The 27459-nt window shown below is 43.3% G+C and overlaps 1 protein-coding gene across 3 annotated transcripts; it reads right to left on the minus strand.

Annotated features, from left to right (window-relative positions):
• Nucleotides 1–652: 652 nt before the first annotated feature.
• Nucleotides 653–27459, minus strand: PRKAA2 (protein kinase AMP-activated catalytic subunit alpha 2). 3 transcript variants are annotated; one of them, XM_077278456.1, is made up of 9 exons: nt 27248–27459; nt 19961–20102; nt 17631–17724; nt 13914–14058; nt 12644–12731; nt 8393–8617; nt 4927–5425; nt 4206–4332; nt 653–1607 (listed from the first exon to the last, which is right to left on the minus strand). In XM_077278456.1, the coding sequence occupies exons 1-9, from the start codon at nt 27339–27341 to the stop codon at nt 1372–1374; spliced, it is 1650 nt and encodes a 549-aa protein (XP_077134571.1). In that variant the 5' UTR covers nt 27342–27459; the 3' UTR covers nt 653–1371. The 3 variants fall into 3 exon arrangements, with proteins under 3 accessions (XP_077134571.1, XP_077134572.1, XP_077134573.1); XM_077278457.1 differs by lacking the exons at nt 13914–14058; nt 17631–17724; nt 19961–20102; nt 27248–27459 and adding an exon at nt 13025–13079; XM_077278458.1 differs by lacking the exons at nt 13914–14058; nt 17631–17724; nt 19961–20102; nt 27248–27459 and adding an exon at nt 12805–12994.

The following is a 27459-nucleotide window of genomic DNA, read 5'->3' on the forward strand; positions in this document are numbered from 1 at the left end:
CACAACTGGGCAGTTCCAACCGCCTCCGGCACCGAGAACAGCTGATCGGTGGAGATGCCGGTTTCGCACCCCCACCGATCGGACATTGATGACCTATCCTAAGGATAGGCCATTAATGTTAACTTCTCAGACAACCCCTATCATGTGGTCCTGAGAGTGAGAGGCAACTATGGTGCGAGTACTGCTAAGTGTCTCTTAACTGTCCTCAGCTCAGTAAGTCCTTAAAGGGACTTTGTCACCTGAATTTGGCGGGATATGTAAATGCCCTGTGTCCGGTCCGATGGGTGGTGTTTCCTCTTCTTTCATTCACCCCTTCCTTTCCCGCTGGCCGCAATATTTTCTTGAATTTCAGTAGGTTTCTTCCGTAGTTCACGCGTGCGCAATGCAATCTTGCCTTGCACACGCGCAGTATGCGTTGCCCCACTGTGGGCAAAGCCGAAAAGCATTAGTGTGCATGCGCTGCCACACTATGTCCCAGAACACAGCGAAATACTTCCGTGACATAGTGCGCCGGTGCATGGGCACTAATGCTTTTCGGCTTTTCCCACAGTTGGGCAAAGCATACTGCGCGTGCGCAAGGCAAGATTGCATTGCGCACGCGTGAACTACGGAGGAAACCTACTGAAATTCAAGAAAATATTGCGGCCAGCGGGAAAGGAAGGGGTGAATGAAAGAAGAGGAAACACCACCCATCGGACTGGACACAGGGCACTTACATAGCCCGCCAAATTCAGGAGACAGAGTCCATTTAAAATGGAGGACAGACTGGTTGCTGTCTGACAACCCTATGGTTGCATCTATCAATAGGTATCAAAGAGACCCAAAGTACAAACTGAGCCCCCAATGTGTTGTTGGGCTTTACCTGGTGAAGGTCTAGTACAGGTGCGCCCTTCGTGCCTTTTTATGTCTCTCGGGCCAGTTTCACACTTCCGGTATCCACGGTCTTACTATGGACAGTGATACAAGAACCGGACGTGGGTCTCCTGATCCAACCTCAGCAGCCTGATATATGGCTGAAATTAGGCCAGAAGAAAGCGTCAAGTCCAGCTATGGCAGTCAGGACTCAGACTCTAAATGTCGGCAGCGTGTACCTGGCTTTATCCTGCCCGATGCCGTCATCCATTGCAAAGAGCCTGACTGAAATGCCTCAGTTCATAGCTAAGTTGGCACTATACTACCGAAAGGAAAAAACGCAGCACTTTAACCATATCATTTTCTATTTTAGCCAGCAATAGATTCTGAAATTAAAATCTAGATGGAGAATCCCTTTAAGTAAAAAAAAAAAAATCCTACATCTGGGATGCAACTTGTAAATGACAGTAATGGCTACCATAGAACGAAAGAGAGCCGTGTATGTCGTGACGGTGCTCGTTAGCGAGCTAATGTGGTAATTAGGCTGGCACACATTTCAAAGAAATCCATCGTGTGGCTACCTAACCGCGGGCTGGCCAGAGAGAAGGAGCCAGAGAGGGACCCGTACATGGAGCCACATTGGGAAGGGCATTCGGCGCTCGCAGAATCGATGCTGAGCCGCGGTCGGTGCAGGCCGGCTGCAGAACACGAACGTTGAGGCGTAGAGGTGCCGGACTTGTGCTCCATGACTTCATCTGCAAAGCAAAAGCCAAAAGTAATAAGTTATTACAGATACATTTTTTGGGTTTCCTACTTTTTTTAAGTAGTTTGGCATTGGCACCACTTGCGGCATTGTCTTTCTTTCATGGAGTTTACTAGGCAGGCTTAATAACATACGAATGTAGAAGCCATACCTGTCAGTGTCCTGGCAGTTCGATAGGACAGGAGATAAAAATAATATAACACTATAAAGAAAAAGTTCCAGGACGGAACGAAATATTGGTGATTCAAGTCTTCTGCTACGTTCCATACTTTATTGCCTTGTGTTAAGCGCTTATTGTAATAAATATTCCCACTGGGTGCGTAAAACACTGTACCCAGAGAGCTGACCGTGATTGATAACCATTATCATATAGTTCCCATTATGTGTACTTTTATCTTTACATTCTATTATAGAAATAATATTTAATGAATATAATTTTTTGTGGGGTTTTTTTCTTGTTTTTTTTTTGCTTTTTTTTCCATTCTTTTTTATCTGTTTTAGTCCCATAAGGGGACTTGAAATTCTATGCACTTGATTGCTCGTAGTATACAGTCTGTATTGCAGTATATTATGCCCGTCAGCATAAGGACAGGAGCAGATGACTGTAGATACTCTCATTCGAGAAAATTGGACCAATTATGCAAATGACACTCTGATCAAACTCTGATCAATATGATCACAGTGTGATCCTATTCTCTTGAATGAAAACTGGATGGAAAAAAATTCCCCATCTTCTCCATTCTGTCAGTCTGTAGAAATCGGACTGCAATCAGATGTCATCCGAGTGAAGTCCAAAGGTAACCATGGACTCATTGACTTGTGATCTTTTCCTCTGGAAAAACTCTGTCTGGGGAGAAAATTGGGACATGTGCACGTCCCCATAGAATAACATTGGTCTGAGTGTGATCCAATGTTTTGTCGGATCGCACTCGAACCGAAAATGTGGTCATCTGCACCTGCCCTAACACTGACATATATCCTATCATGCTCAGCCTCTACAATCATATAATAGGTGTAAAATGATGGTATATCTTGGGGGTCCTTAGGTTCCCGGTTGCCATACCAGCTGATCGTCACCCAGCAATCACATTGCAAGGGTGTGGATGGTAATGACAGTCCCTCTATTATTTTATAAAGATGCCACAATTGCTACTAATTTATTAGGGATTAAACCACTGGGATCGGAGTTATCTCTGATCCCGGGTGCTGGAGCGGAGTGTCACCATGCCATAAATGGACTGTATTTTCTCTTGAAGCCAACCCAGCCATGACGTAACTGTACATTATGGAGACAGAAGGTGTGACGACACAGCATTTAATCTTAATTATTCAGACGTCTATTTTCAGTTGGTCAAGAAACTTAGACTGTTATCATGTGTGTCTTGATTCTTGATATTTTTGAATGGTTGCTGTTTGCCTCTTATATCAGCTCCTACAGCTTATTGTTTGCTATCTTTGCAAAACAGGGAGGCAGGGTCATTGAACAATCGATGTCTGATAATATGTCGATTGACCATTGTGTTGTACCCTGTAGCTTGCTGACTTGCAAGACAGAAGAGGAAAAACTATGCAAAAAATTGATTAAATACTCAAACAATGAGAGCTAAACTCATCCGACTTCCCCCCTGACCTGTGGATGATAACCTGAAACTCAGATGTGGGTATAAAAAGTATTTCTATTGTTCTACAAAGAAAATCAGAGACTCTTTACAAAACCACAGCCTGGAACACTGTACAGGACAGCAGCCAGGACATTATGGTTCCATCACGAGGGACACAGATTTGATATTCTACAGGATGTCAGCTTAGATGACCAGGGCCCTGGCTCAAAGAATACAGATCTGCTCCATTGACCATCAATGAACCCATGGATGCTCTTTTGTTAGCCAGGATTTGGACCCACCGGTCAACAGAGCCAAATGATTATGTTTGGAGAAGCCAGGATTGGGACCCACCGGTCACCTGCTCCATGGAGATGTTCGGAGAAGCCAGTTTGTGACCATCTGCTCACCTGGCCACGTGACTCAATGGACTGTCAGTTTCCTAAGCTTGTCTTTACCTCCGCTCTGTGGGTGCCGCAGGTGGGGGTAGTCGGCCCTGGAAGTCGCAGATTATATAATCCCGGCGAGTCAGCGGAAGTGTGATACTCTGTAATTTTGCACCATCTTGGGTATTTTGCTGGGACTGTTCTATATGTTACTGTCTGTTTTGCTGTTCAGTAAAGTATCGCCACACTGTTTTACCCTCACCCAGTGTTGTCTGAGTAGTATTATGCCCACGGGAAAAGGAGAGCGGGCGTTCGGTGGGATAAGCCCTCGTCCATGCAGTCTCGGCCACTGGAAGAGAGCACCCACTGACCTCCCCGTATCTCTCCAGAAGGGTTCTCCAGTCCTATGCTTTTGCAGCTCCTGCTTGGCATTAAGTGCTACAGCTTACTGCTAACCAGTTTGATGAAGTCCTTTTCCTGCTCTGCTTTTCCAGTTTAAGTCCAATCAGTGTAAACACAAAGAATAAAAAACATATAGTAATGATATCCTATGGTTATTCAAGGCCAAGATATAGGGCAATACTTTACAATCAAGACATATACCATCAATGCTCTTAAAGTCCAGCAGATAACTGCGATTATCCACTTGGTAGAGCTGGAGACTCATCTTCACGTAATTACCGGTTACCGGATTCTTCCGTCGTACTCTGAGATGATAGGGGTTTACCACCTGGGGAGAGACATATTGTGAGGACAGGCTTCTGACGTCACACATGGCTTTGAAGCTCATATTCTGACATCTCGAGTGGACGGGCTGAGAGCTGCGTGCAAACAGCAATATGGCTAGGGGTCTTACGACAATTGGATTCAAGAAAAGAGGAAAAAGCCGAGTATAAGCCGGGACATGTTGTATGATAGATGCTCTATGTGTAGGAGGACCAGGCTCCAACTTTTCCAGAAAACTTCATTTTTATGTAAGATTGTGTGCATGTATGTTTATGTGATTGTAACATGAGATTCTTCCAGGAAACAAAATCTAAAAGAATGGTCCAGTAACGAGGAAACCTGTCAGCAGTCCAGACATGAATCCACGGTGTATTAGGGTGGGGCATTAAATTCATTATTATTTAGTATGATTGAGGGGCCTGTATGAAGAACGAAAGTCCCTTGTCCACTAAGTGTGTCGAAGGGGGGTACGGTCTGACAATCTCACTCAGCACATTTCATGGCCAGAGTTGCTGTTGTCGCCCGTCCTGCCAAATTAACACAAGGAAATGCTACTTTTATAGCAAATTGCTCAGCTTCACTTAATAAATATTCTCACCTTCCATTCAAAATCCAGCTGCTTCATGGCTCTGTACACCTCGGCCATGATATCATGAGGTTTGCTTTGACTGCGGATCCCCAGGTGCCATTTGGCTTTCTTTACTGCTGAGGGCTTAGGTTTGGTGGTGTTCAGGGCGTCCAGTGGATTCCTGGCTTTAGGGCTGTCGGCAATTAATGGTGGCATTCGTTCTGGGTGAGGTTTAACTCCCGGAGGGATGTGCATTTCGTCCATAAATGATCCAGTGGGAGGACTGGAGGCGAGGTAGAATTCACTGGCCTGGTTCATGATCCTGCGGTTGTCTATGATAAGATGGTAAGCCACCGAGAGCTGATCTTGTGGGTCTCCACTGTACAGGCTGTTCATGAACTCCGACTCTGTGCACTCAAACTTTTCACAAACTTCTTTCACGGCTTCGTCGTCAATCACGTTGGCATCGTAGGATGGGTCTTCCGGGAACAGGTAGCTGGGTAGATCCTGCTTAAACCATTCATGCTCTCTGAGGAACAAACAAAATATGGTCTACTAAAATCCAGTGGATCCACCCAAAAGGGGTCTTGACATATCATAGTATGATAGCAGAATGTTACATGGGTGGGAATTAGGGTCAGACTACCAGTCAATAGAAAATGTAACTTGCACCTCCCGTAGGGCACGATGACATTTTCCCACTACTAGAAACTAAGAAATCTACTCAAACGACCCAACCACCTGTAGAAGAACGTTCACCAACTGGTATAACTTAAGCATTAGGTACTGGTCTAATGTAAAACCAGTTAGGTAAGGATGAATGTTTTGCTTATGGTTTGGCATCTTTGCCTGCTGGACCAAAATATCTTGCCTATTGGGTTGACTTCCCTTTGAAACATTTCTTTCTTGGTCAATGGCTTCCACCATAGACCGTGTCTAGAGTATACAGGGCTGCTGGAGGTGGGTGTAACGGGACTATGGGGCTTGGTTTGACTGCAGCGCTCTACAGGGTATCCACAATGGATTGGCATCATCCATCCTATTGAGAGAAGTCATTAACGCAGACATTTGACAGGTCAACAATGTTCTTCGAAAGGAACTTAATTGAATTTGTGAACTTCTCTCGGTAATCCATCACACAATTACACATTCATGTAAACTAAACAACATAAAGGCACGAGGACATGATGGAGAAAAGGAAAAGAAAAACAACCTGTCTTCAGAATAGCGGCGGCTTAAAATCCCTTCCTGGGGGGGCCCCGTGAAGGTCAATGAAATGCGTGCATGGCAGCAAAGAAAACCCCTAGACGCGTTTCTGGCATTTCATTCAGGATGTGGGAGATTACCCCAAATCCTTTCTTCCACGCTATAATACATTTTGCTATGGTTACAATGAACTTGTCATAACACAACTTAGCATTAAGCCCCGCCACATCTATCAGTCAAAAGAGTCGCTGCAGCCGCCGGGCGTTCAGGGTCGGGCATGGGTCACGCAGCCTGGCGTTAACTATTAGCTTTGAAGCATCATTCACTTTCTGGAGCTGCTTGATGGTTTTTCTTTAAGTGAAATGTTAAATCTGTGAAGATTCTTATCGTATAGACCCACATTGCACCCTGCTCCAACACATCTGTGGAACTGTAAATCCCACCTAATTATGTTACTAATTTTGCTAATTAGTTTACCGTAATTATTTTACTGCATTTCTTTACACTGTTTTTACAGATGTGACTTATGTGTCAACTCCGATGGGTACAACCTGAGCAATGTAATTCCTTAGTTTTGTCAGGTGGTGGCGATACATTGCACAGATTCCACGACTGGACAATCACTACAAAGATTCTGATTTATTAGTTGTGTTTTTTTAGTCCATTTTCTGTTTTGTCGTGTTGTTGTTTTTTGTTATTTGTTGCTATTTTTTGTGCCAAATTCTTTAAAATAGTGCACGAAGGCTGATAAATTTTGTGCAAGTTTAAAGATGTTCTTTTTTTGTCTTTAATAGTGATGAGTGACCGTGCTGGGATAAGGTGTTATCTGAGCATGCTCATGTCCTAACCGAGTGTCTTCGGTGTGCTCGAATAATATGTTTGAGTCCTTGCTCCTGCATGTCTTGCGGCTGTTTGGTAATCCATGATTGTCTTGCTGCTGTTGAACGGCTGTGAGACATGTAGCCGCGGGGACTTGAACATATTTTTCGAGCATGCCGAAGACACTCGGTTAGCACCCGAGCATGCTCAGATAACACCTTATGTGACCAGCATGTTCGCTCATCACTAGTCTTTAACCTTTCCAGTGCCTTTTTAAAGCATAAAAGTCACAGAATCCTTTAACATATAATAAAATAAAATTAAACTGATTTTGTACTCAACTAGGGGACTGGAGCACAATTGCTCAAACATTTTGCAATATTTTGAAAACTTGCAAGAATTAAGCTAAATCCTCTGAAAAAAGAAACCAAGAGCTCACGTTGCTTAGAAAAAAAAAAAAAAATACCAGACGAAACCAAGTAAAGTTAACTTAAAAAAAGGTGCACATTAAAAAATTAATAAAGCACAAACATAAAAGTCAGTATTAGAACAAGTGTTACTCCAGAGGAAAAGACTAAAAGACAACGATGAATCCCTATTGTCTTTCTGCAGGATCACTAACACCCTGATTCACCATTATCTTTCTTCTGGACTAAAAGTTTTATTAGTGACTTATTCCTTATTTATTTACTTGATTTAATCCGTTTTTTAATTCGGTAATGTGGGCTGATTTTGGTAACTCAGATGTTTTAGCCTAATTCGTCATTGATAACTTTACTAACTGCTGTAATATTTTTGTGCTATTGTACTCCATTACCAGAATGAGTTATAAAATCTGTCTAATTGTATTTTTGCACATCTGAAGATTATCTTTTAGGGTGAACTGTATCTCTGAAAATGTACACAAAAAAAGAAAACAGACAAAAAAATAAATCAATGAATACCACGAGACAAAAGAGAAAATATCACTTACAAAATGCAAATAATGAATTGGCCTCTAAATGTTTTGTTTCCCTGCAGTCTAAACTTTGAACCCCACCTTTAAAGTGGGTTTATTACCATAAATCTTAAATAGATGCCTTAGACCTGATGGGGCCAGTGTATTTACTTTGGAAATACATGCATGTCAGAACGGCTGTATAATCCCTTTGTGTGAATTTTCCTGCCTCATAAAATGCTCATTAGAATTTGAGGCTTAAACAACCATTCTGACATGGATTTTCAAAGTAAGTACTCATGCCTCATTGGGTCTAAGGCATCTATTTAACAATATAGTTTGTATTGTGAAAAGTAACGATAGCTCTGCTTAATTACTGCATAATGAAACGTTCTGAAACTTTCTAATATACTTATTGTTTCAGTTGTTATCTGCTTGCTTTAGTGAATAACAACATTGTTGCTAAAAAGAAAATAATCTGCCGTATCCTATAGAGGTGTATGGTTTGCTACCATTCATCAGAAGGGACTTTACCTTATGTCTTTGATTGTGGCACGTTTAAGGGGGTCGACCTGCAGCATGTGCATTAACAGTGTAGCCACAGAGCGGTTTAGGTACTCTGGGATGTAAAATACTCCGCCTCGGATCTTCTTGAAGAGGGTCGGAACATGCTCATCATCAAACGGCAAAGTCCCACATAGAAGGGCGTATAAGATCACCCCACAGCTCCATATGTCCACTTCAGGGCCGGCATAGAGTCTACAGAATGAGAAAAGTGAGATTAGAATCATAGAATGTTGTAGTTGGAAGGGACCCCCAGGATCATCGTGTATGACCCCCTGCTCAATGCAGGATTCACTAAACCATCTCAGACAGATGTCTGTCCAGCCTCTGTTTGAAGACTTCCATTGAAGGAGAGCTCACCACCTCTCATGGCCGCCTGTTCCACTCATTGATCACCCTCACTGTCAAAAAGTGTTTTCTAATATCTAATCTGTATCTTCTCCCTTTCAGTTTCATTCCATTGCTTCGCGTCTTTCCATGTGCAAATGAGAATGATGATCCCGCTACACTGTGACAGCCCTTCAGATATTTGTAGACAGCTATTAAGGCTACTTTCACACACAGCATATTTGCTGCGTATTTTTACGCGCGCGTATTTTGCTGCTGCTTTACCTGCGTTTTTTTACGCAGGCAAAAAACGCAGCTGCTTTCACACACAGCGTTTTTTGCTGCGTTTTTTGCAGCTGCGTTTTTTTCAGCATTGTGTACTGAAAATAAAGTTTGTTTGAAAAAAAAAAAAAAGGGGAAAAAAAAAAAGAGTCATTGAGGTCATTTCCTGTCTTTATGACTCAGAATACAATACACACTGGAGTTAACATCATGTCGATTCTGCCAGCTGCAATGGCCTTGAGCCAAAGACGCCTCAGCAAGCGGAACAGACATCAGCTGGGGTTTACTAACCCCACTGTCACTAACCCCAGGTTACTAGGGCAGGCGTCAGTCAGACGCCCCCCCTCGTAACCCTGTACGGTAAGGGTATGTTCACACGATCCTGATTTCAATCCTTTTTTTTCAGGACAAAAAACGCAGCTCTTGGCAGAAAACGCAGGTGCGTTTTTGGTGCGTTTTTGATGCGGTTTTTAGTGCGGTTTTTTATGCAGTTTTCTCTGCAGATTGTCTGTGTTTGACACAAATAAAGCTTTAACTGCAGTGGGGGAAAAAAAAAAGAAATGATGTCATTTCCTTGTCCAACCCTTTTCTTCTTCCATCCTCCATTTTGGGACTAAACACCAAAATGAGTGGACGTGTTTTGAATGACAGCGCTCCGCAGAGTGCTGAGCGTAGGCCAGATCACAGCCCGCGGATCCAGCTCTATCCAGCTATTTAAGTCTACGTTCACATTTGCGGTCTGCGCCGCAGCGTCGGGCGCCGCATGCGTCATGCGCCCCTATATTTAACATGGGGGCGCATGGACATGCGTCGCACTTGCGTTTTGCGCCGGCCGCATGCGTCACTGCAGCGCACGCATCCGGCCGCAGAGGACGCAGCAAGTTGCATTTTTGCTGCGTCCAAAATCAATCAAAAAAAGGACGCATGCGGCGCACAACGCAAATGTGAACATAGCCTAAGTGCCACGTATTTAAGTGCCACGTATTTCAGTGCCACGTATTTCAGTGCCACGTGCCACGTATTTCAGTGCCACGTGCCACGTATTTCAGTGCCACGTATTTCAGTGCCACGTGCCACGTATTTAAGTGCCACGTGCCACGTATTTAAGTGCCACGTATCACGTATTTCAGTGCCACGTATTTCAGTGCCACGTATCAAAGTGCCACGTGCCACGTATCAAAGTGCCACGTGCCACATATTTCAGTGCCACGTATCAAAGTGCCACGTGCCACGTATCAAAGTGCCACGTATCAAAGTGCCACGTGCCACGTATTTAAGTGACACGTGCCACGTATCAAAGTGCCACGTATCAAAGTGCCACGTGCCACGTATTTAAGTGACACGTGCCACGTATCAAAGTGCCACGTATCAAAGTGCCACGTGCCACGTATTTAAGTGACACGTGCCACGTATCAAAGTGCCACGTATCAAAGTGCCACGTGCCACGTATTTAAGTGACACGTGCCACGTATCAAAGTGCCACGTATCAAAGTGCCACGTGCCACGTATTTAAGTGACACGTGCCACGTATCAAAGTGCCACGTGCCACATATTTCAGTGCCACATATTTCAGTGCCACATATTTCAGTGCCACGTGCCACGTATCAAAGTGCCACGTATCAAAGTGACTGAGCGCCGGCCCTAAAGTGAAAGTGAAAGCAGAGCGGTGACGTCACCGCTGTGCTGTTAAGGCCGGAGCTCAGTCAGTGTCAGGAAGCAGAGGCTGGGGGACGCGCAGGTGAGCATGTACTGTTTGTTTTTTTTACTTTTACGCTGGTAACCAGGGTAAACATCGGGTTACTAAGCGCGGCCCTGCGCTTAGTAACCCGATGTTTACCCTGGTTACCTGGGGGCCTCGGCATCCTTGGTCGCTGGAGAGCGGTCTGTGTGACAGCTCTCCAGCGATCAAACAGCGACGCTGCAGCGATCGGCATCGTTGTCGCTATCGCTGCAGCGTCGCTACACACACACACACACACACACACACACACACACACACACACACACTCCATGCTGCTTCACTGGGGGGCGGGGGCTTCCCTCTTCCTGTCCGACGTCACGTCCGGTCCTGGGTGTCAACCCCTCCGTACAAAGACGCCGACACCCAGGACAAAGGCGCTGTGTGTGCACGTTAATATGGGGCCCTAGGGGGATACGCAGACACGCCGCTGCGTAAAGAATTGACATGTCAATTCTTTTTACGCCGGCGTGTTTGCAGACAAAAGCGCCGCGTTTTTTTGCGGTGTGTCTGAACGGCAAAGTGAATTTCTCATTCACTTTGCCGGCAGACGAAAATGACATTGCGCATTTTTGAAAAGCGCCCGCAAAATAGCGCTCAAAAATGCGCTATGTCTGAAAGTAGCCTTAGTCTCCTCTTAGCCTTCTTTTTCGCAAGCTAATCATTCCCAGATCCTTTAACCGTTCCTTATAAGACATACTTTGCATCCTGTTAGCGCTTCTCTGAATTTGCTCCTGTTTTTCGATGACTTTTTTTAAAATGTGGAGCTCAGAACTGGACACAGTATTCCAGATGAGGCCGGACCAAAGAGAGGGATAATTACTTCATGCGATCTAGACTCTGTGCTTCTCTTAATACATCCTAGAACTGTGTTTGCCTTTTTTGCTGCTGCATCAGACTGTTGACTCATGTGCAGTCTGTGATCTATTAGTACACGTGCTGGTGCTTAGTTCTATTCCTCCCATTCTGTAGATGTCATTTTTGTATTTCTTGCCCAGATGTAGAATCTTGCATTTCTCCCTGTTAAATACCATTCTATTAGTCGCTGCCCATTGTTCAAGCTTATCTAGATCCTTCTGAATCCTTTCTCTGTCTTCTCTAGTGTTAGCTATCCCTCCTAGCTTTGCATAGTCTGAAAACTTGTTTAATTTACCTTCAGTTCCCTTATCTAGATCATTTATAAAAAATGCTGAGCAACACTGGGATCAGGAAAGAGGTTTGTGTTACACCACATGAGGCACTGTTCCAATTGGATGTGCAGTCATTTGTTACCACTCTTTGAGTACGATCACTGAGCCAGTTATGAATCCACCTAACCGTAGCCTTCTCAATCCCATACTTAGTCATTTTTTCAATAAGGATTATATGAAATACTTAATGAAATGCTTTGCTGAAGTCGAGATATACTATATCTACTGCGCTTCCCTGATCCACCCAGTCAGTGATTCTATCATACAAGGAAATTAGATTAGTCTGGCATGACTTGTTTGCTACAAACCTATGCTGGCTCTGGCTAATTACTGTATTCTTATCCAAGTACTTATATACATGCTGTTTAATAATTTGTTCCCAGATCTTCCCTGGTATAGAAGTAAGGCTCACTGGCCTGTAATTTCCTGGCTCCAACTTCTTTCTTTTTTTGAATATAGGAACAACATTTGCCCTTCTCCAGTGTTCTGGGTCTTCTTCTGTTTTCCAAGATTTGTTCAAAGATTCTGGCTAGTGGTTCTGCAATTTCCTCTGCTCACTCTTTCACTACCCTAGGATGTAATTCATCTGGACCAGGACATTTAAATTCACGTAAATTAGCTAAGTGATTTCTCACCATCTCTCTTATGGAAGGGTCGGACATCAGGGTCCAATATCTTTCTTACCTTCCTGATATGACTTCAGGGGCTGCATAGTTTGGGGAGCCGCAGCTCGTACGTAGGAACTCTCCATCCGACATCATGTTAGACAGACCTGTGCGGAATTAGGGATTTAATGTAGGAAGATGTAGCAGAGCTGAGTCACAATGTCACCTTTGTGCTCTTACATACAACTGCCAGTGCAGTGATTGTGGGCGCACTGTGGGCGCACAGTGTCTGCACTGGTATCACGTGCAGCTCTTCTATGTATATAGTTATTGGTATATAGGGGCTGCTACTGCGATAGGCCTGAATGGATATAAGGATCCACCGTGCTGCAGAGCACTTCCAGCAGAAGCATCAGCACTCTCGCCTCAGCAGCTCGCACACAAGAATATTCCTACTCACTGAGAGTAAGCAGAGATCTGAAAAATGGAGAAGGGTTTCAGATTTACGAAAGCCATCTTTGTTACCCATAGCAACCAATCACAGCGAAGCTTTCATTTTACCAAAGCTGTTTAAGAAATGAAAGCAGAACTCTGATTGGTTGCTATGAGAAACCATGACTTTAGGGATAAATGAGGCCTACTTTGTGTATCATTTTCAAGGTCTTTCCTTACTGTCAGTAAATGGAAAGATTCCTGTTACAATCATAGGCTGAAAACCAGTCATGGCCTAGTCCTGCCCCCGCAATGATGGCTAGATTTATAAGGACTGTCTTAACAGTTGTTCCCCATAGCAACCAATCACATCACAGCTTTTATTTTACAAGAGCGGTTTAAGACATGAAAGCTGAGAGCTGATTGGTTGCTATGGGCAACAAGAGGAAGTCTAAAGTCTATTATTGTATTTTATACTATGACTCCATTTTATTACATGGTAGCAGGACCAGCTTCTCCCCCTCCCCTTGAAGTTAAAGGTATTTTCCACTTTAAGGAAAGTGGATCCTAAACACTCATAACAAACACAGCAGGGTCTCACAGTCTCCGGGGGTCTAGCACCGGATCTCAGTGTTTTGCTTTGGCGATCGTGACATCATGTTGACAACTTGCATCACCGCTGCAGCCAATCACTGAGCTCAGCAGCTGTGCCATTGTACCTGCCCTGTTTTGTTACTTTAGGTATTTTAGAGCCTTTTGGGTCTGTTTTCATGAAAGTGCAAAACCCCTTTAAAGGCAGATAATCCGAGGAGCCGGATTAGTTTGCACAGGCCGCAGTGAGACACTTTGTACTGACAACCTTCAGCAAGTGACCTGCTCGCTGGCTACATTCCTGGAAGGCTTGTGGAGTCACATACCAAAGTCAGCGATCTTGGCGTTCATGTGCGCGTCCAGTAACACGTTCTCTGGTTTCAGATCCCGGTGAACAACCATATGTCTGTGGCAGTAATCCACAGCCGACAGGATCTGCTGGAACAGGCGCCGGGCCTCGGCCTCCTCCACCTAAAAGATGGGAACATGGATCTCAGCCGTGGAGAGGTTCATGCCTCAATAACCACAAGACAAGATATCCTGGGGGCCGCTGAGCCAGCGGGAAAAGCATAAGAAATATACAAAACACATGACGTCTGGGGTATTCCCAGCTAGAGATGAAGGAATCTCCCGAAATTCATTTTTGGGCAGATTCACCTGACTCTTTACATCGCCTCCATCTCCCTGGTCCTCTGAGTTCTTCTTATCTGCACTGAGGCCCACGCGGTCACATGGGGGGACGCACGTCTATGTCCCCCCATATGACCACAGACTCATGGATCAGGAAAGCTGCAGTGACGTAAGGAGCCAGGTGGAGTGAATATAATATGTTATTATTATTATTATTTTAGTATTAACCCTTGCAGTACCGCAAAAGAGGGCTGTCATTTTGCTGGATTTATATAGGAAATGCAAAAAGTGCAACAGGGTCTTGTCCAAGTAGATGAAGTATAGAAGAAAGGCAATAATGCTCACCTTATAGGGTTGTGTGAGACACAACACCTAGGAAGCCCGTAATCCAGATGATGCTTCCAACAAATGCCAGGAATTAGGGTTGGGAAAATGGAAGTTATTCTGCGCTTACTGGAGTAATGACAATCCACTAATGGAAGTGAGATGCAGGTTTATTGTCAACGCATTTCACAGTCACACCGACTCCTTCTTCAGGACGACCATATATAAGAACCACAAGGTTCTAATGGAAGAGAGATGCAGGTTTATTGTCAACGCATTTCAGAGTCACACCGACTCCTTCTTCAGGACGACCATATATAAGAACCACAAGGTTCTAATGGAAGTGAGATGCAGGTTTATTGTCAACGCATTTCAGAGTCACACCGACTCCTTCTTCAGGACGACCATATATAAGAACCACAAGGTTCTAATGGAAGAGAGATGCAGGCTTATTGTCAAAGTGTTTCACAGTCACACCGACTCCATCTTCAGGACGACTATACATAAGAACCACAAGGTTCTAATGGAAGTGAGATACAGGTTTATTGTCAACGCATTTCAGAGTCACACTGACTCCTTCTTCAGGACGACCATATATAAGAACCACAAGGTTCTAATGGAAGTGAGATGCAGGTTTATTGTCAACGCATTTCACAGTCACACCGACTCCTTCTTCAGGACGACCATATATAAGAACCACAAGGTTCTAATGGAAGTGAGATGCAGGCTTATTGTCAACGCATTTCACAGTTACACCGACTCCTTCTTCAGGACGACTATATATAAGAACCACAAGGTTCTAATGGAAGTGAGATGCAGGTTTATTGTCAACGTGTTTCAGAGTCACACCGACTCCTTCTTCAGGACGACCATATATAAGAACCACAAGGTTCTAATGGAAGTGAGAAGAAGATTTATTGTCAACGCGTTTCAGAGTCACACCGACTCCTTCAGGACTACCATATATAAGAACCACAAGGTTCTAATGGAAGTGAGATGCAGGCTTATTGTCAAAGTGTTTCACAGTCACACCGACTCCATCTTCAGGACGACTATACATAAGAACCACAAGATTCTAATGGAAGAGAGATGCAGGTTTATTGTCAATGCATTTCAGAGTCACACCGACTCCATCTTCAGGACGAACATACATAAGAACCACAAGGTTCTAATGGAAGTGAGATGCAGGTTTATTGTCAACGCATTTCACAGTCACACCGACTCCTTCTTCAGGACGAACATATATAAGAACCACAAGGTGAGATGCAGGCTTATTGTCAACGTGTTTCAGAGTCACATCGACTCCTTCTTCAGGACAACCATATATAAGAACCACAAGGTTCTAATGGAAGTGAGATGAAGGTTTATTGTCAACGCGTTTCAGAGTCACACCGACTCCATCTTCAGGACGAACATACATAAGAACCACAAGGTTCTAATGGAAGTGAGATGCAGGTTTATTGTCAACGCATTTCACAGTCACACCGACTCCTTCTTCAGGACGAACATATATAAGAACCACAAGGTGAGATGAAGGCTTATTGTCAACGCATTTCACAGTCACACCGACTCCTTCTTCAGGACGAACATATATAAGAACCACAAGGTGAGATGAAGGCTTATTGTCAACGCATTTCACAGTCACACCGACTCCTTCTTCAGGACGAACATATATAAGAACCACAAGGTGAGATGCAGGCTTATTGTCAACGTGTTTCAGAGTCACATCGACTCCTTCTTCAGGACAACCATATATAAGAACCACAAGGTTCTAATGGAAGTGAGATGAAGGTTTATTGTCAACGTGTTTCAGAGTCACACCGACTCCTTCAGGACTAAGATATATATGAACCTTACATAACAACCTAATGGTTCTTATGTATGGTCGTCCTGAAGAAGGAGTCGGTGTGACTCTGAAACACGTTGACAATAAACCTGCATCTCACTTCCATTAGTATCATTACTCCAGTAAGCGCAGAATAACTTCCATTTTCCCGACACTAATTTTCCTGGATTTGTGGGAATTGAATCACAAAAATGTGGGATTCTTCAGAATCTAAAATTATTGGGAAAATCATAACAAATTCAATGAATTGCGAATCGATTCTCTCATCTGCGGTTCCAACATTACAGTTATCACCTATCTATAATATAGGTGGAGGTCCAACCACTGAGGCTCCCGTTGATCCTGAGAACTGGGCTCATTTTCCACCATCACATCATGACTCTGCCCACGTCACCTGTAATCCTGTCCGTATCACATGAGTGGACAGGTCACTAGTTCCCACAAGAGCAGTACACTCATGGAATACTCTGTGCTGCAGTGGACCCTGCATCACTCACTTTGCAGATGTCACCTGCCGGGAACCTGCACCGTCTACGCAAAGTTCCAGGGATGCAAAAACCATAGCGGATTTTCCCCTGAATATTCGCGGCGTTTTACATTGCCAGCACAGTGCGTTTTAAGAAACCTCATGAACACGCTGCGACACATATCTGCCGTGTAAATTGACAGGAGCCATGGGTTTGAAATCAGGAGCATGTCAATTAATGCTGCAGATGTAGGCGCCAATTTCCAATACAAAGGATGAAATGTGCGGGACTCTGGCTCCTTATTCCGAATTACATCTGGAGCAATGTAAACCAGGAGGTCCATTGAGGGCATGCTATGTGGAAATGTAGCCTAAATGGTAGCAATAATTAGTAAAAATATGAATAATAAGTATATTTAGTGGAATTTCGATTTTGCTATTTTCTTCGCAATCTCAAACAATCACTTGTAACATTGTAACAATGCAAAAAAAAAAAATACGTTGCCGATTACTAGTGCAGGCAAATCTGATTACTAGTGCAGGCTGAGCTGGAGCCAGCAGGGAGTGAATGCCGCCCGGCTCCTTATAATAATTCAGGTCTGAGATGATTATTAGAGACAGATGGTTTCTTGCAACTACAGGTTTTCAATGAATTACTTGGGTCCTTCAGAGCAGAGAAAAAGCCCCAGGAGGTTTGGCAGAATTGAAATGACACCCATAGCCTGGGCTGCGCTTCTTTGGGGCTCACACAATTCGCGAGTATACGGCTGGACTCACCCGCCCATGTTTGCATATATAGTCAAATAGCTCTCCACCAGGTACGTATTCCATCACCATGAAGAAATCTGTAGGGGTGCTGATCACCTGGTACCTTCAAGAAAACATGATGAATTATTTGTCATTTATACGCCATTCAGATCATATAATAGTTACATGTCCTTGTCGATTAAACAAACTTTGCATAAATCAATAGTACAAACGAATATAAAAACTATGCATTTCATCTTATCAGAGCAAACTGTTTCTTTCTGGACTTTTCTCCCCTGCCTCCTGAACTCATCATCTAGTGCTAAAATCTGTTTTATTAAAAAAAAAAAGACAGTCTGCCAGCTCACTGAGAGATCAGGTTACAGCTGCCCATTGAAGAAGGTGGAGAAGAAAGGATGATCAGAGTGAAGAAGACATGGTGCTGCTCTCTAGTAAGTGTTTTATATCACCCTAGTGCTGGATTATGGTTATGGAAAACCTATAAGGAGTTGCCCACTACTTTATAAGATAACCTTAATGAGATCAAGGTGGTATAATAAATAAAAAACCCTACACTCACCTACTAACTTACACACTATGTACTATGTGTCATCTGGCAGTCCCCTGCCATCAACATGTGGGGTCCGGATTCCGAGACCCCCACTGATTGCACAAAACACTGCTCTGAAGTGCGCAGCTCTTGTGTATGAACCCAATAGTAACTCTATGGACAGTTCTCTGAATATATTGTTTTATATCAAGATTTATAGTGTATCCAGATTACGGCAGATGCCAGATTTTCACGAGAGCCTCCACCACCCATATTATCAAGGCAAAGTCATGGCTCCAATCTATGCACTATATGGCACGATTATATGGGTGCTGTGTATGTTGCTTAATATCACGATTTATAGTATATCCATGGAATTAAGAATGGCACAAGACCTTTTACCACCTGATGGTAATGTAACCAAGGTAATATATGCTGTTCTAATATAGAATCTGGCCATTGTGGTGCATAGTTCCCTCCACGTGGGCACAATGCATGTCACACCGCTATACTGTACAGGGTGGGCATGGCGGTGCATGTATTGGCACTGCTGTGAGCACAGAGGAGAGTCCATGGGCTGCACAAGGCAAGGACCATAATAAGTGCAGAATCGGAAATCCTAATATGTTGTCTGTTTCCTCTCCACATAACACAAGGAAATACTTCAGGCTTCTATTATATTTGGCCATTTCTTATTTTTAGATGAATCGGACCCCGCAGGCCCAGCAGGACGTCTCCGGCAAAATCCACAGGGAACATATTTGTGTATAAACACGAAGCCAGAATATCAGCGATAGCGACGCATGAAGGTCACAAACAAGGAGGCCAATGTTTATATACCGAGTGCAGCGGGTGATATGGAAACATGAGAATAATAGCGGGAGTGTTCATAATAATAGCACTGATGTTTACTATCCGTACTGGATGATTATTGTAATATTATCATATCATTATTAGAATGCACTGTTTATTAAAGGGGTTCCACACTGCTGTGCAGTCAGTGAGCGGCTGACGTCCGTCTGTACTTTAGCAGAACTATGTTTAGGCCAGCCGTACACATTAGATGCTTTGGCCGATCATTTGGCTGTCAGCCATCCCCCCCAATTTTCCCATACATAGGAGCGATCATTTGTCCTCAAAACCTTCCTGTGTTCTCTATGCAAAAACTGCTGCCTGGCATGATGGCCGACCTCCGGGACTAGACATGTGCGCTCGACATTTCTCCTAACCATCAGTCGGCGGGAACCCCATACACAATAGATCGTCATCTGACATTAGTCCAATTGTATGGGGGTCTTAAGCCGTTCCCACAATGCACTGCTGACCGTATGAGGTTCTGCAAGGTAAGGGTGCTTTCACATTGATTCTGGCACCCATTCATCGGACCAGTAGGGGCTTACGTCCAAACCCACCACAAAATTGGATTCGAGCGTATGCGCCAACGGTGCCACAGACTGCAATGGTGCTGACAGAGGGAACGTGAGCTCTGCCGTTCATCATTTTCGGGAGTGTACTAAAGTCAGACATTCAGGTGCAGTCTACTAGGTCTGTCTCCAGTAGGCGCACATGCCCAAAAACGATGCACGACAGAGCACACGTTCGCTCTGTAGGCACCATTACAGTCTATGGCCCCAGGGGCGAATACGATTGGGTGCCTGAACGCCATGTGAAAGCACCCGAAGAGTTAACACGAGCTACAATTCTAGGTACAGCCTCGGATGTGACCGGAGTATAAGACAACTCGGAATCCGTGCTGGATAAATAAGTGAATGAAAGGATACATTTACTCTCCAATGAACGGGATACTTACAGCTTAATAATATGCGGGTGGCGAAAAAGCTTCAGATTCTGGATTTCCCGCTTGATTTTACCAACTACATCCAGGCTCCGAATCTTCTGTCTGTTTAAGATCTTCACGGCGACTTTATGTCCTGTCAGCTGGTGTTCCCCCACTATAACAACACAAGAGGCCACTACTGTTAGCATCTTCTGCTCCGTATAGATCGGTTTATATCAAGATTTATCATGTGCACAGATTATAGCAAATGGACAAATGACACTGGAGCCTCCTACCCCCACGTTATTATAGCACCGTCATGGTTCCACTATATGCCCGTAATATATGGGCATTGTATATGTTGTTGGATATCATGATTTATAATATATCCAAAATTAAAATAACTCGGAAAATTACAATAAGGCCTCCACCACCTGGCATCCATGTTATCAGAGCTCTGTCATAAATCCACTGGTGCTAGTAACTAGGCACTAAACGGCAGCATTATATGAGCATTGTATATAGGAAAGTTGGAGATTTCACTTTATGCCCACGTTCTCAAAGCACTGTCATGTTTCCACTGTATGATGCTATCACGTATGTACTGTATAGCAATATTACACAACCACTGTATTTATTGTTTTATATCAGGATCTATAGTGTATCCATATTGTAGAAAATTGGGACATTACACTGGGGCTACCAACACCCTGCACCAATGTTATCACCCCGCTGTCTTGGTTCCACTGACAATAAAATATATCACGATTTATAGTATATCCTGAATACAGCAAATTAATACTTTGCACTAGAGCCTCCGCCCAAATTGTTATGTCTCCACTATGTGGTGCTATACACTATATGGCAGTATTATATGGGCAATCTATATACTGCTTTACACCAAGATTTATAGTGTATCCAGATGGTAGTAAATTGGGATAATGCACTAGGACTTCTACTTACCACTATCTTATCAGGGGTTCCAGTGAGCAGTGCTATGTCATATGCACTATGTGGCAGTATTATACAAGCATTCAACATTTTGTTTGAAAACATTATTTGTAGGGTATTCAGATTATATAAAATATATAGACCCTCCAACTAGGAAACACCAGTGATTTGGTGGTATTATATGAGCACTCTATATGTTGCTTTATTTCACAATTTATAGTGTTATCTGGGTTATACTATATGGAGACATTACAAGGCACTTTCATGGTTAAACTGCATGATAATAATATATATGCACCGTATGGCAGTGATATTTTGGAATTTTATAGCACCATTATATAGCAGTAGTATTTAGCCTGAAAGGGAAAACTATTTTAGCAGGATTACTCTCTATTCATGATGCCCCCATGCATGCCTATAGGGTTTATATTTGTTAGGTGGCTGTCATGAACAAAGCATATATAACACCGACATATTTGCAAGCAGGAGACTTGAAAAATTAATTCTGATTATAGGAATATATCATGAAATGGCTATTTATGAATTTCCTGATATAATCTTTATAGTAGTTCCAAACCAAATTGCCCGTATTCTCCTCCTCTGCCTCCAAACATTGAACATGAACGTCTCGATGTTTTGAGTTTTATTTGATAAATATTTTGCCGTTCGTGTTTAGTAAACATTAAATAACAAAACCACGAAGGTGTCACTGAGCCACCGGGAGCCAATTTCTGAAAACTTTTAAACATCATTAGTGAAGCCTTGAGGCAATGAATTACACTGGTCAACAGCATTTTTGGTGCCAAAGATATTTCATCGAATTTAGGGTATTTTTGGGGTGCTGATTCTGAATATGTCATCAGTTTTGCCAGATTGGCTCAAGTTTTTGAGATTTTTGGTATCTTATTTATAGCACTTGTTGGTAAATGCGACGCATCATCTCATTAATTTCTTTGGATTAGTACTTGAACTGAGCAGTTCTCAATATAGTTTTGTGTTAATTAGTGTTCTAAAAGTTTGTTCATAGCTTGATTTTTGCACTAACTTTATGTTGTTGTCTGTTTTCCAGTGAAAAGCATGAACTCATCAAGAAGAAGTTGTCTTAACGATCCAGACTCATTCTGTTACATTTGTGGTGAATACACACTGCCAAAACATAGAAGAAACATAACAGACTTCGTAAAAAAAAGTGTATTTTGCCTATTTTGGGGTTATGCTTGGGGACCAAGACAAGTTTTGGGCACCACACATAGTGTGCAAAGCATGTATCGAATTATTACGAAAATGGAGCAAAGGACAAAGAAAAAGCTTCAAATTTGGTGTTCCAATGGTGTGGAGAGAGCCAAAAAATCATCATGATGACTGTTATTTCTGTGCAGTGCAAGTGCAAGGATTCAATAAGCATAAGAAACGAAAATGGGAGTAACATGGAATCTGCAAGAAGGCCTGTCCCTCATTGTGAAGATGTGCCTGTACCTGTGTTTACCATAAATAACAGTCATCATGATGATTTTTTGGCTCTCTCCACACCATTGGAACACCAAATTTGAAGCTTTTTCTTTGTCCTTTGCTCCATTTTCGTAATAATTCGATACATGCTTTGCACACTATGTGTGGTGCCCAAAACTTGTCTTGGTCCCCAAGCATAACCCCAAAATAGGCAAAATACACTTTTTTTACGAAGTCTGTTATGTTTCTTCTATGTTTTGGCAGTGTGTATTCACCACAAATGTAACAGAATGAGTCTGGATCGTTAAGACAACTTCTTCTTGATGAGTTCATGCTTTTCACTGGAAAACAGACAACAACATAAAGTTAGTGCAAAAATCAAGCTATGAACAAACTTTTAGAACACTAATTAACACAAAACTATATTGAGAACTGCTCAGTTCAAGTACTAATCCAAAGAAATTAATGAGATGATGCGTCGCATTTACCAACAAGTGCTATAAATAAGATACCAAAAATGTAAAAAACTTGAGCCAATCTGGCAAAACTGATAGCATATTCAGAATCAGCACCCCAAAAATACCCCAAATTCATTAAAATATTTTGGACACCAGAAAATTTTTTTTTTTTTGTTGACCTGTGTTATAATTGAGGAGACTGTAAAATGCAGGTGGACATTAGTAAATGTCACTAATGGTGGAAAATGTTTTACTGAAGAGAAGGAGCAAAGTAAAAGACCAGTGAGAATTTCCTGAAAAAAAAGCCAAAATCAACAAAAGTCATATAGCAGCGCCACTCCGGTCACCTACCATAAAAAAAGAACAGCTGGCATGACCATATATCTGATCATTTCTGATTGGTTATATAGAAAGTAATTGGCTAAAATAATAATACTGAAATGTAGGTATTTGGGATTGCTTATGCCATACTCATCCTGAGTTACATCCTGTATTATACTCGAGAGCTGCACTCACTATTCTGCTGGTGCAGTCACTGTATACATACATTACATTACTGATCCTGAGTTACATCCAGTATTATACCCCAGAGCTGCACTCATTATTCTGCTGGTGCAGTCACTGTGTACATACATTACATTACTGATCCTGAATTACATCCTGTATTATACCCCAGAGCTGCACTCACTATTCTGCTGGTGCAGTCACTGTGTACATACATTACATTACTGATCCTGAGTTACATCCTGTATTATACTCCAGAGCTGTGCTCACTATTCTGCTGGTGCAGTCACTGTGTACATACATTACACTACTGATCCTGAGTTACATCCTGTATTATACTCCAGATCTGCACTCACTATTCTGCTGGTGCAGTCACTGTGTACATACATTACATTACTGATCCTGAGTTACATCCTGTATTATACTCCAGAGCTGCGCTCACTGTTCTGCTGGTGCAGTCACTGTGTACATGCATTACATTACTGATCCTGAGTTACATCCTGTATTATACCCCAGAGCTGCACTCACTATTCTGCTGGTGCAGTCACTGTGTACATACATTACATTACTGATCCTGAGTTACATCCTGTATTATACCCCAGAGCTGCACTCACTATTCTGCTGGTGCAGTCACTGTGTACATACATTACATTACTGATCCTGAGTTACATCCTGTATTATACTCCAGAGCTGCACTCACTATTCTGCTGGTGCAGTCACTGTGTACATGCATTACATTACTGATCCTGAGTTACATCCTGTATTATACCCCAGAGCTGCACTCACTATTCTGCTGGTGCAGTCACTGTGTACATACATTACATTACTGATCCTGAGTTACATCCTGTATTATACCCCAGAGCTGCACTCACTATTCTGCTGGTGCAGTCACTGTGTACATACATTACATTACTGATCCTGAGTTACATCCTGTATTATACTCCAGAGCTGCACTCACTATTCTGCTGGTGCAGTCACTGTGTACATACATTACATTACTGATCCTGAGTTACATCCTGTATTATACCCCAGAGCTGCACTCACTATTCTGCTGGTGCAGTCACTGTGTAAATATATTACATTAATTATCCTGCACTGACTCTTCTTAGTAGATTCTTTGATGTTATTCCCAGACTTTGGTTACAAGCGCCTGTCAGGTGACCTCTGCAGTCAGTCACTGGTCACGTGCGGTATTCCTGGCATCGGAGCTCAGTGGTGGCATTGGACCTCTAAGGGCTTTGATTGGCTGCATTGGTTACGTGCCAGCTGCTTGTAAAAAAAGAAACCGAGGTAGCCACCAAAGCATCAACACTGAATTTCCACGTCGTAGAAGTGCAATTGCAGCAGTTTTTTTTTTAATATGTTGGACCTGTCACTTAATTTAATAAATATGTACAATTTTAATGCCTGGTGTAAATGCCGTTGGTCTGAATCTGACGTTGATTTTATCTATTGTTCTTGCTCCTCTCTGTCCATGACCTATTGCCTGTAGGTAAATCTAGGCTATTTAGCCAAGTGGCCATGACCCTCAGCTCTTCTTTGTGAAGACAAAAGCCACTAGGGTAACAATACCAGATTTATATACAGACAATAGGGGCTACATCTCAAGAAAGTAGTGGTGCAGGAATAAGGCCAGGTTTAGAAGAACTGCAACATTTACACCAGGTAACAAAAAATATTATTAACAAGTGACAGGTCCTCAATTCTGCAAAGAAACAATGTTCCAGCCTCCTTCAGTGCTATTCCTGGAGGGCCCTGCACAGATGTGGGTAATGTCCGTCAGTTCCAGGCAGCTATTCCTGTAGGAAGAGGCAGTGTAGGTCTGGCTATTTATTTAACCCCCTAAAAAGACTCGAAAGATTAGTGTGTTGCAACAACATGTGATTGAGCAAAACCCTCTACTGTCCCTGGGGTCACAGCACAGATGTAGGTATCGCCTGTCAATCATCTGCTCCTAAAGGAAGAGCCCCAGGATATTTATGCAGCCACTCCAAGTGTGCCCCAACCACATGCACACAAACACCCTCCCTTCCCAGCTTACATGGTAAAGCCCACTTAGTTCAAATTAACCCCTTAAAAAACTGCCAACGCCTTATTAAAGCAAGAACTTATTGAAACAGGTGGCTTTAGTGTATGACCTAAGGTGGATGCAGGGTCTGCTGCCAACAAGTACTGGGGAAGCTATTACGTGCCATAGAGCCATATAGTCATTATATTACGTGTGAAATCCATAATTAAAGGGAATCTGTCAGCTGTGTTTTACTATGTAATCTGAGGACAGCATAAGGTAGGGGTTAAAACACTGAATTCAACCTTGTGTCACTTATCAAGCTGTGTGCTGTTACTTACAATAAAAGTTTTATCACTAAGACATTAACATACCTAGCTGTCATCTTGCCCCTCTGACCTGTGATAAGCAGCTCACTGTTCATAGACTATGTACACAGAGAGCATGGTGTGGGCGGGGTCAGCTTTCTCAGCTCTGCTGCATTCTACATCTAAGGTATGTGCAGACAATCAGTAAACGCTGCGGTTTGGACGCTGGGTACTTGTGCAGTGCTCAATCCGCAGCAGCAAGATGTGACACCATAGTGGATGGGATTTCAAGAAATACCATGCCCACTATGAGTCCACGGACACCCGCAGATCACCTGCGGAGTCAGACATGCGGCGTGTCTCTCCAGACCGCAGCATTTCTATTTCTCTTGCAGAGACGCGAGTTTCCGCAAGAGAAATGTCACCGATAGAATGTATTTGACGCGGTGAATCTGCACAGTTCAGTGAACACCTGCAGATTCGCCTACATTCAATAAACAGCAGCGCTATGGACACAGTGAACATGCGCTGCAAGCGCTGCTGGTTCCGGATCATGTGCACATACCCTAACAACTTTGATTGTGTCACAGCTGCACCTAGTGAACTAAGTGGTATGTCACTGGAATCAGGGTCTCTTTTCCTACATTATGCTGCTCTCAGATGAGGTAGCAAAAACCCAGTGACAGATTCCCTTTAGAATAAAAAAAAAAACAGGTATAGAATGCCCGCCTTGACTCTGGGTCACAAATGCTTAATTATATGCTGGTTACAAAGTTGCCAATTAAAGGACTTGTCTAAAGATTATTGTTGAGGAGCAGATCACTCCTCTACCACTTGCGGAAGATGTATTCCTGTTTGATTGACAGTTTGGACCAGAGCCATGGGTGCAAGACCACCCCAAAGTGTGCGCTCTATGATGCTGCAACATTAGAAAGAGCTTGTAAGTGCTGCGCTCCTTGCCTAAGAAACCAACCTGATAAGACTGCAGCGGTGGCTGGTAACCTAAGCCACGAGTTGTAAACAAAATTAAACATTTCTCTGTTTCAGAAAACATAAAGGATTTTTAATAACAACTAAATTGCAAAAGTTACTTTGCAATTTTACCCATTTATGATGTTGAGAAAACACCTAGCGTAACCTTCCATTACTGCTGCCACCAGGGGGCACTACACAGATGAAATGTCAGGCAATCATTTGAAATAAATCCTATAAGAAAGGCTGTGACTGTTCTTCCCTCTGCTCATTAATAAGTAACCCCCATACCCCCCCTATCTATCAGCAGGATATAAATCCACAACCCTGCGCCCACATTACACTTTATATTATAATACAACCTGCTGAGCATGTAGGAATAGCCCCCCTGAAAGACCTCCACCCCCTATTACTGCTCCTGTTTTAGGAGACAAGTGACCGGCGCAGGTAATAAGAGCAGCGGCGCGGGCGGCGCATCCGGAGCGTTCTAGTTACAATGTATCAATTGCTATTCACAGAGCTCACTACGCAGCCGCCGAGCCGGCCAGGTCTGAGCCCAGCGTTACGCAATCAGCGTAAGTCTCCCTGCTCTCCGCCCAGCCTGCCGGCAGCTCACCCAGCACAGCAAGGACATCACCATAGACGAGAAAATAAGGAAAAGGCACTCAGCTCTTCACTTTTCCGAAGGTCCCGACGCCCAGGGTGTCCCCCAGGACATAGTGTCCTATCTTAACCCGTCCATCGTGCTTCTGCTTCTCAGCCATCTTTGCATCCTGCTTGTACCCACAATGCAGCTGGGAGAGGGAATGCCCGGCTGGCTCCTGCCTGACAGCTCCCGGCTGGCATTTGTCACACGCCACAGGGTCTGCCCTGACAGGCTGA

Source organism: Ranitomeya variabilis, chromosome 8 (genome assembly GCF_051348905.1).
Source record: "Ranitomeya variabilis isolate aRanVar5 chromosome 8, aRanVar5.hap1, whole genome shotgun sequence".
Lineage (NCBI taxonomy): Eukaryota > Metazoa > Chordata > Amphibia > Anura > Dendrobatidae > Ranitomeya > Ranitomeya variabilis.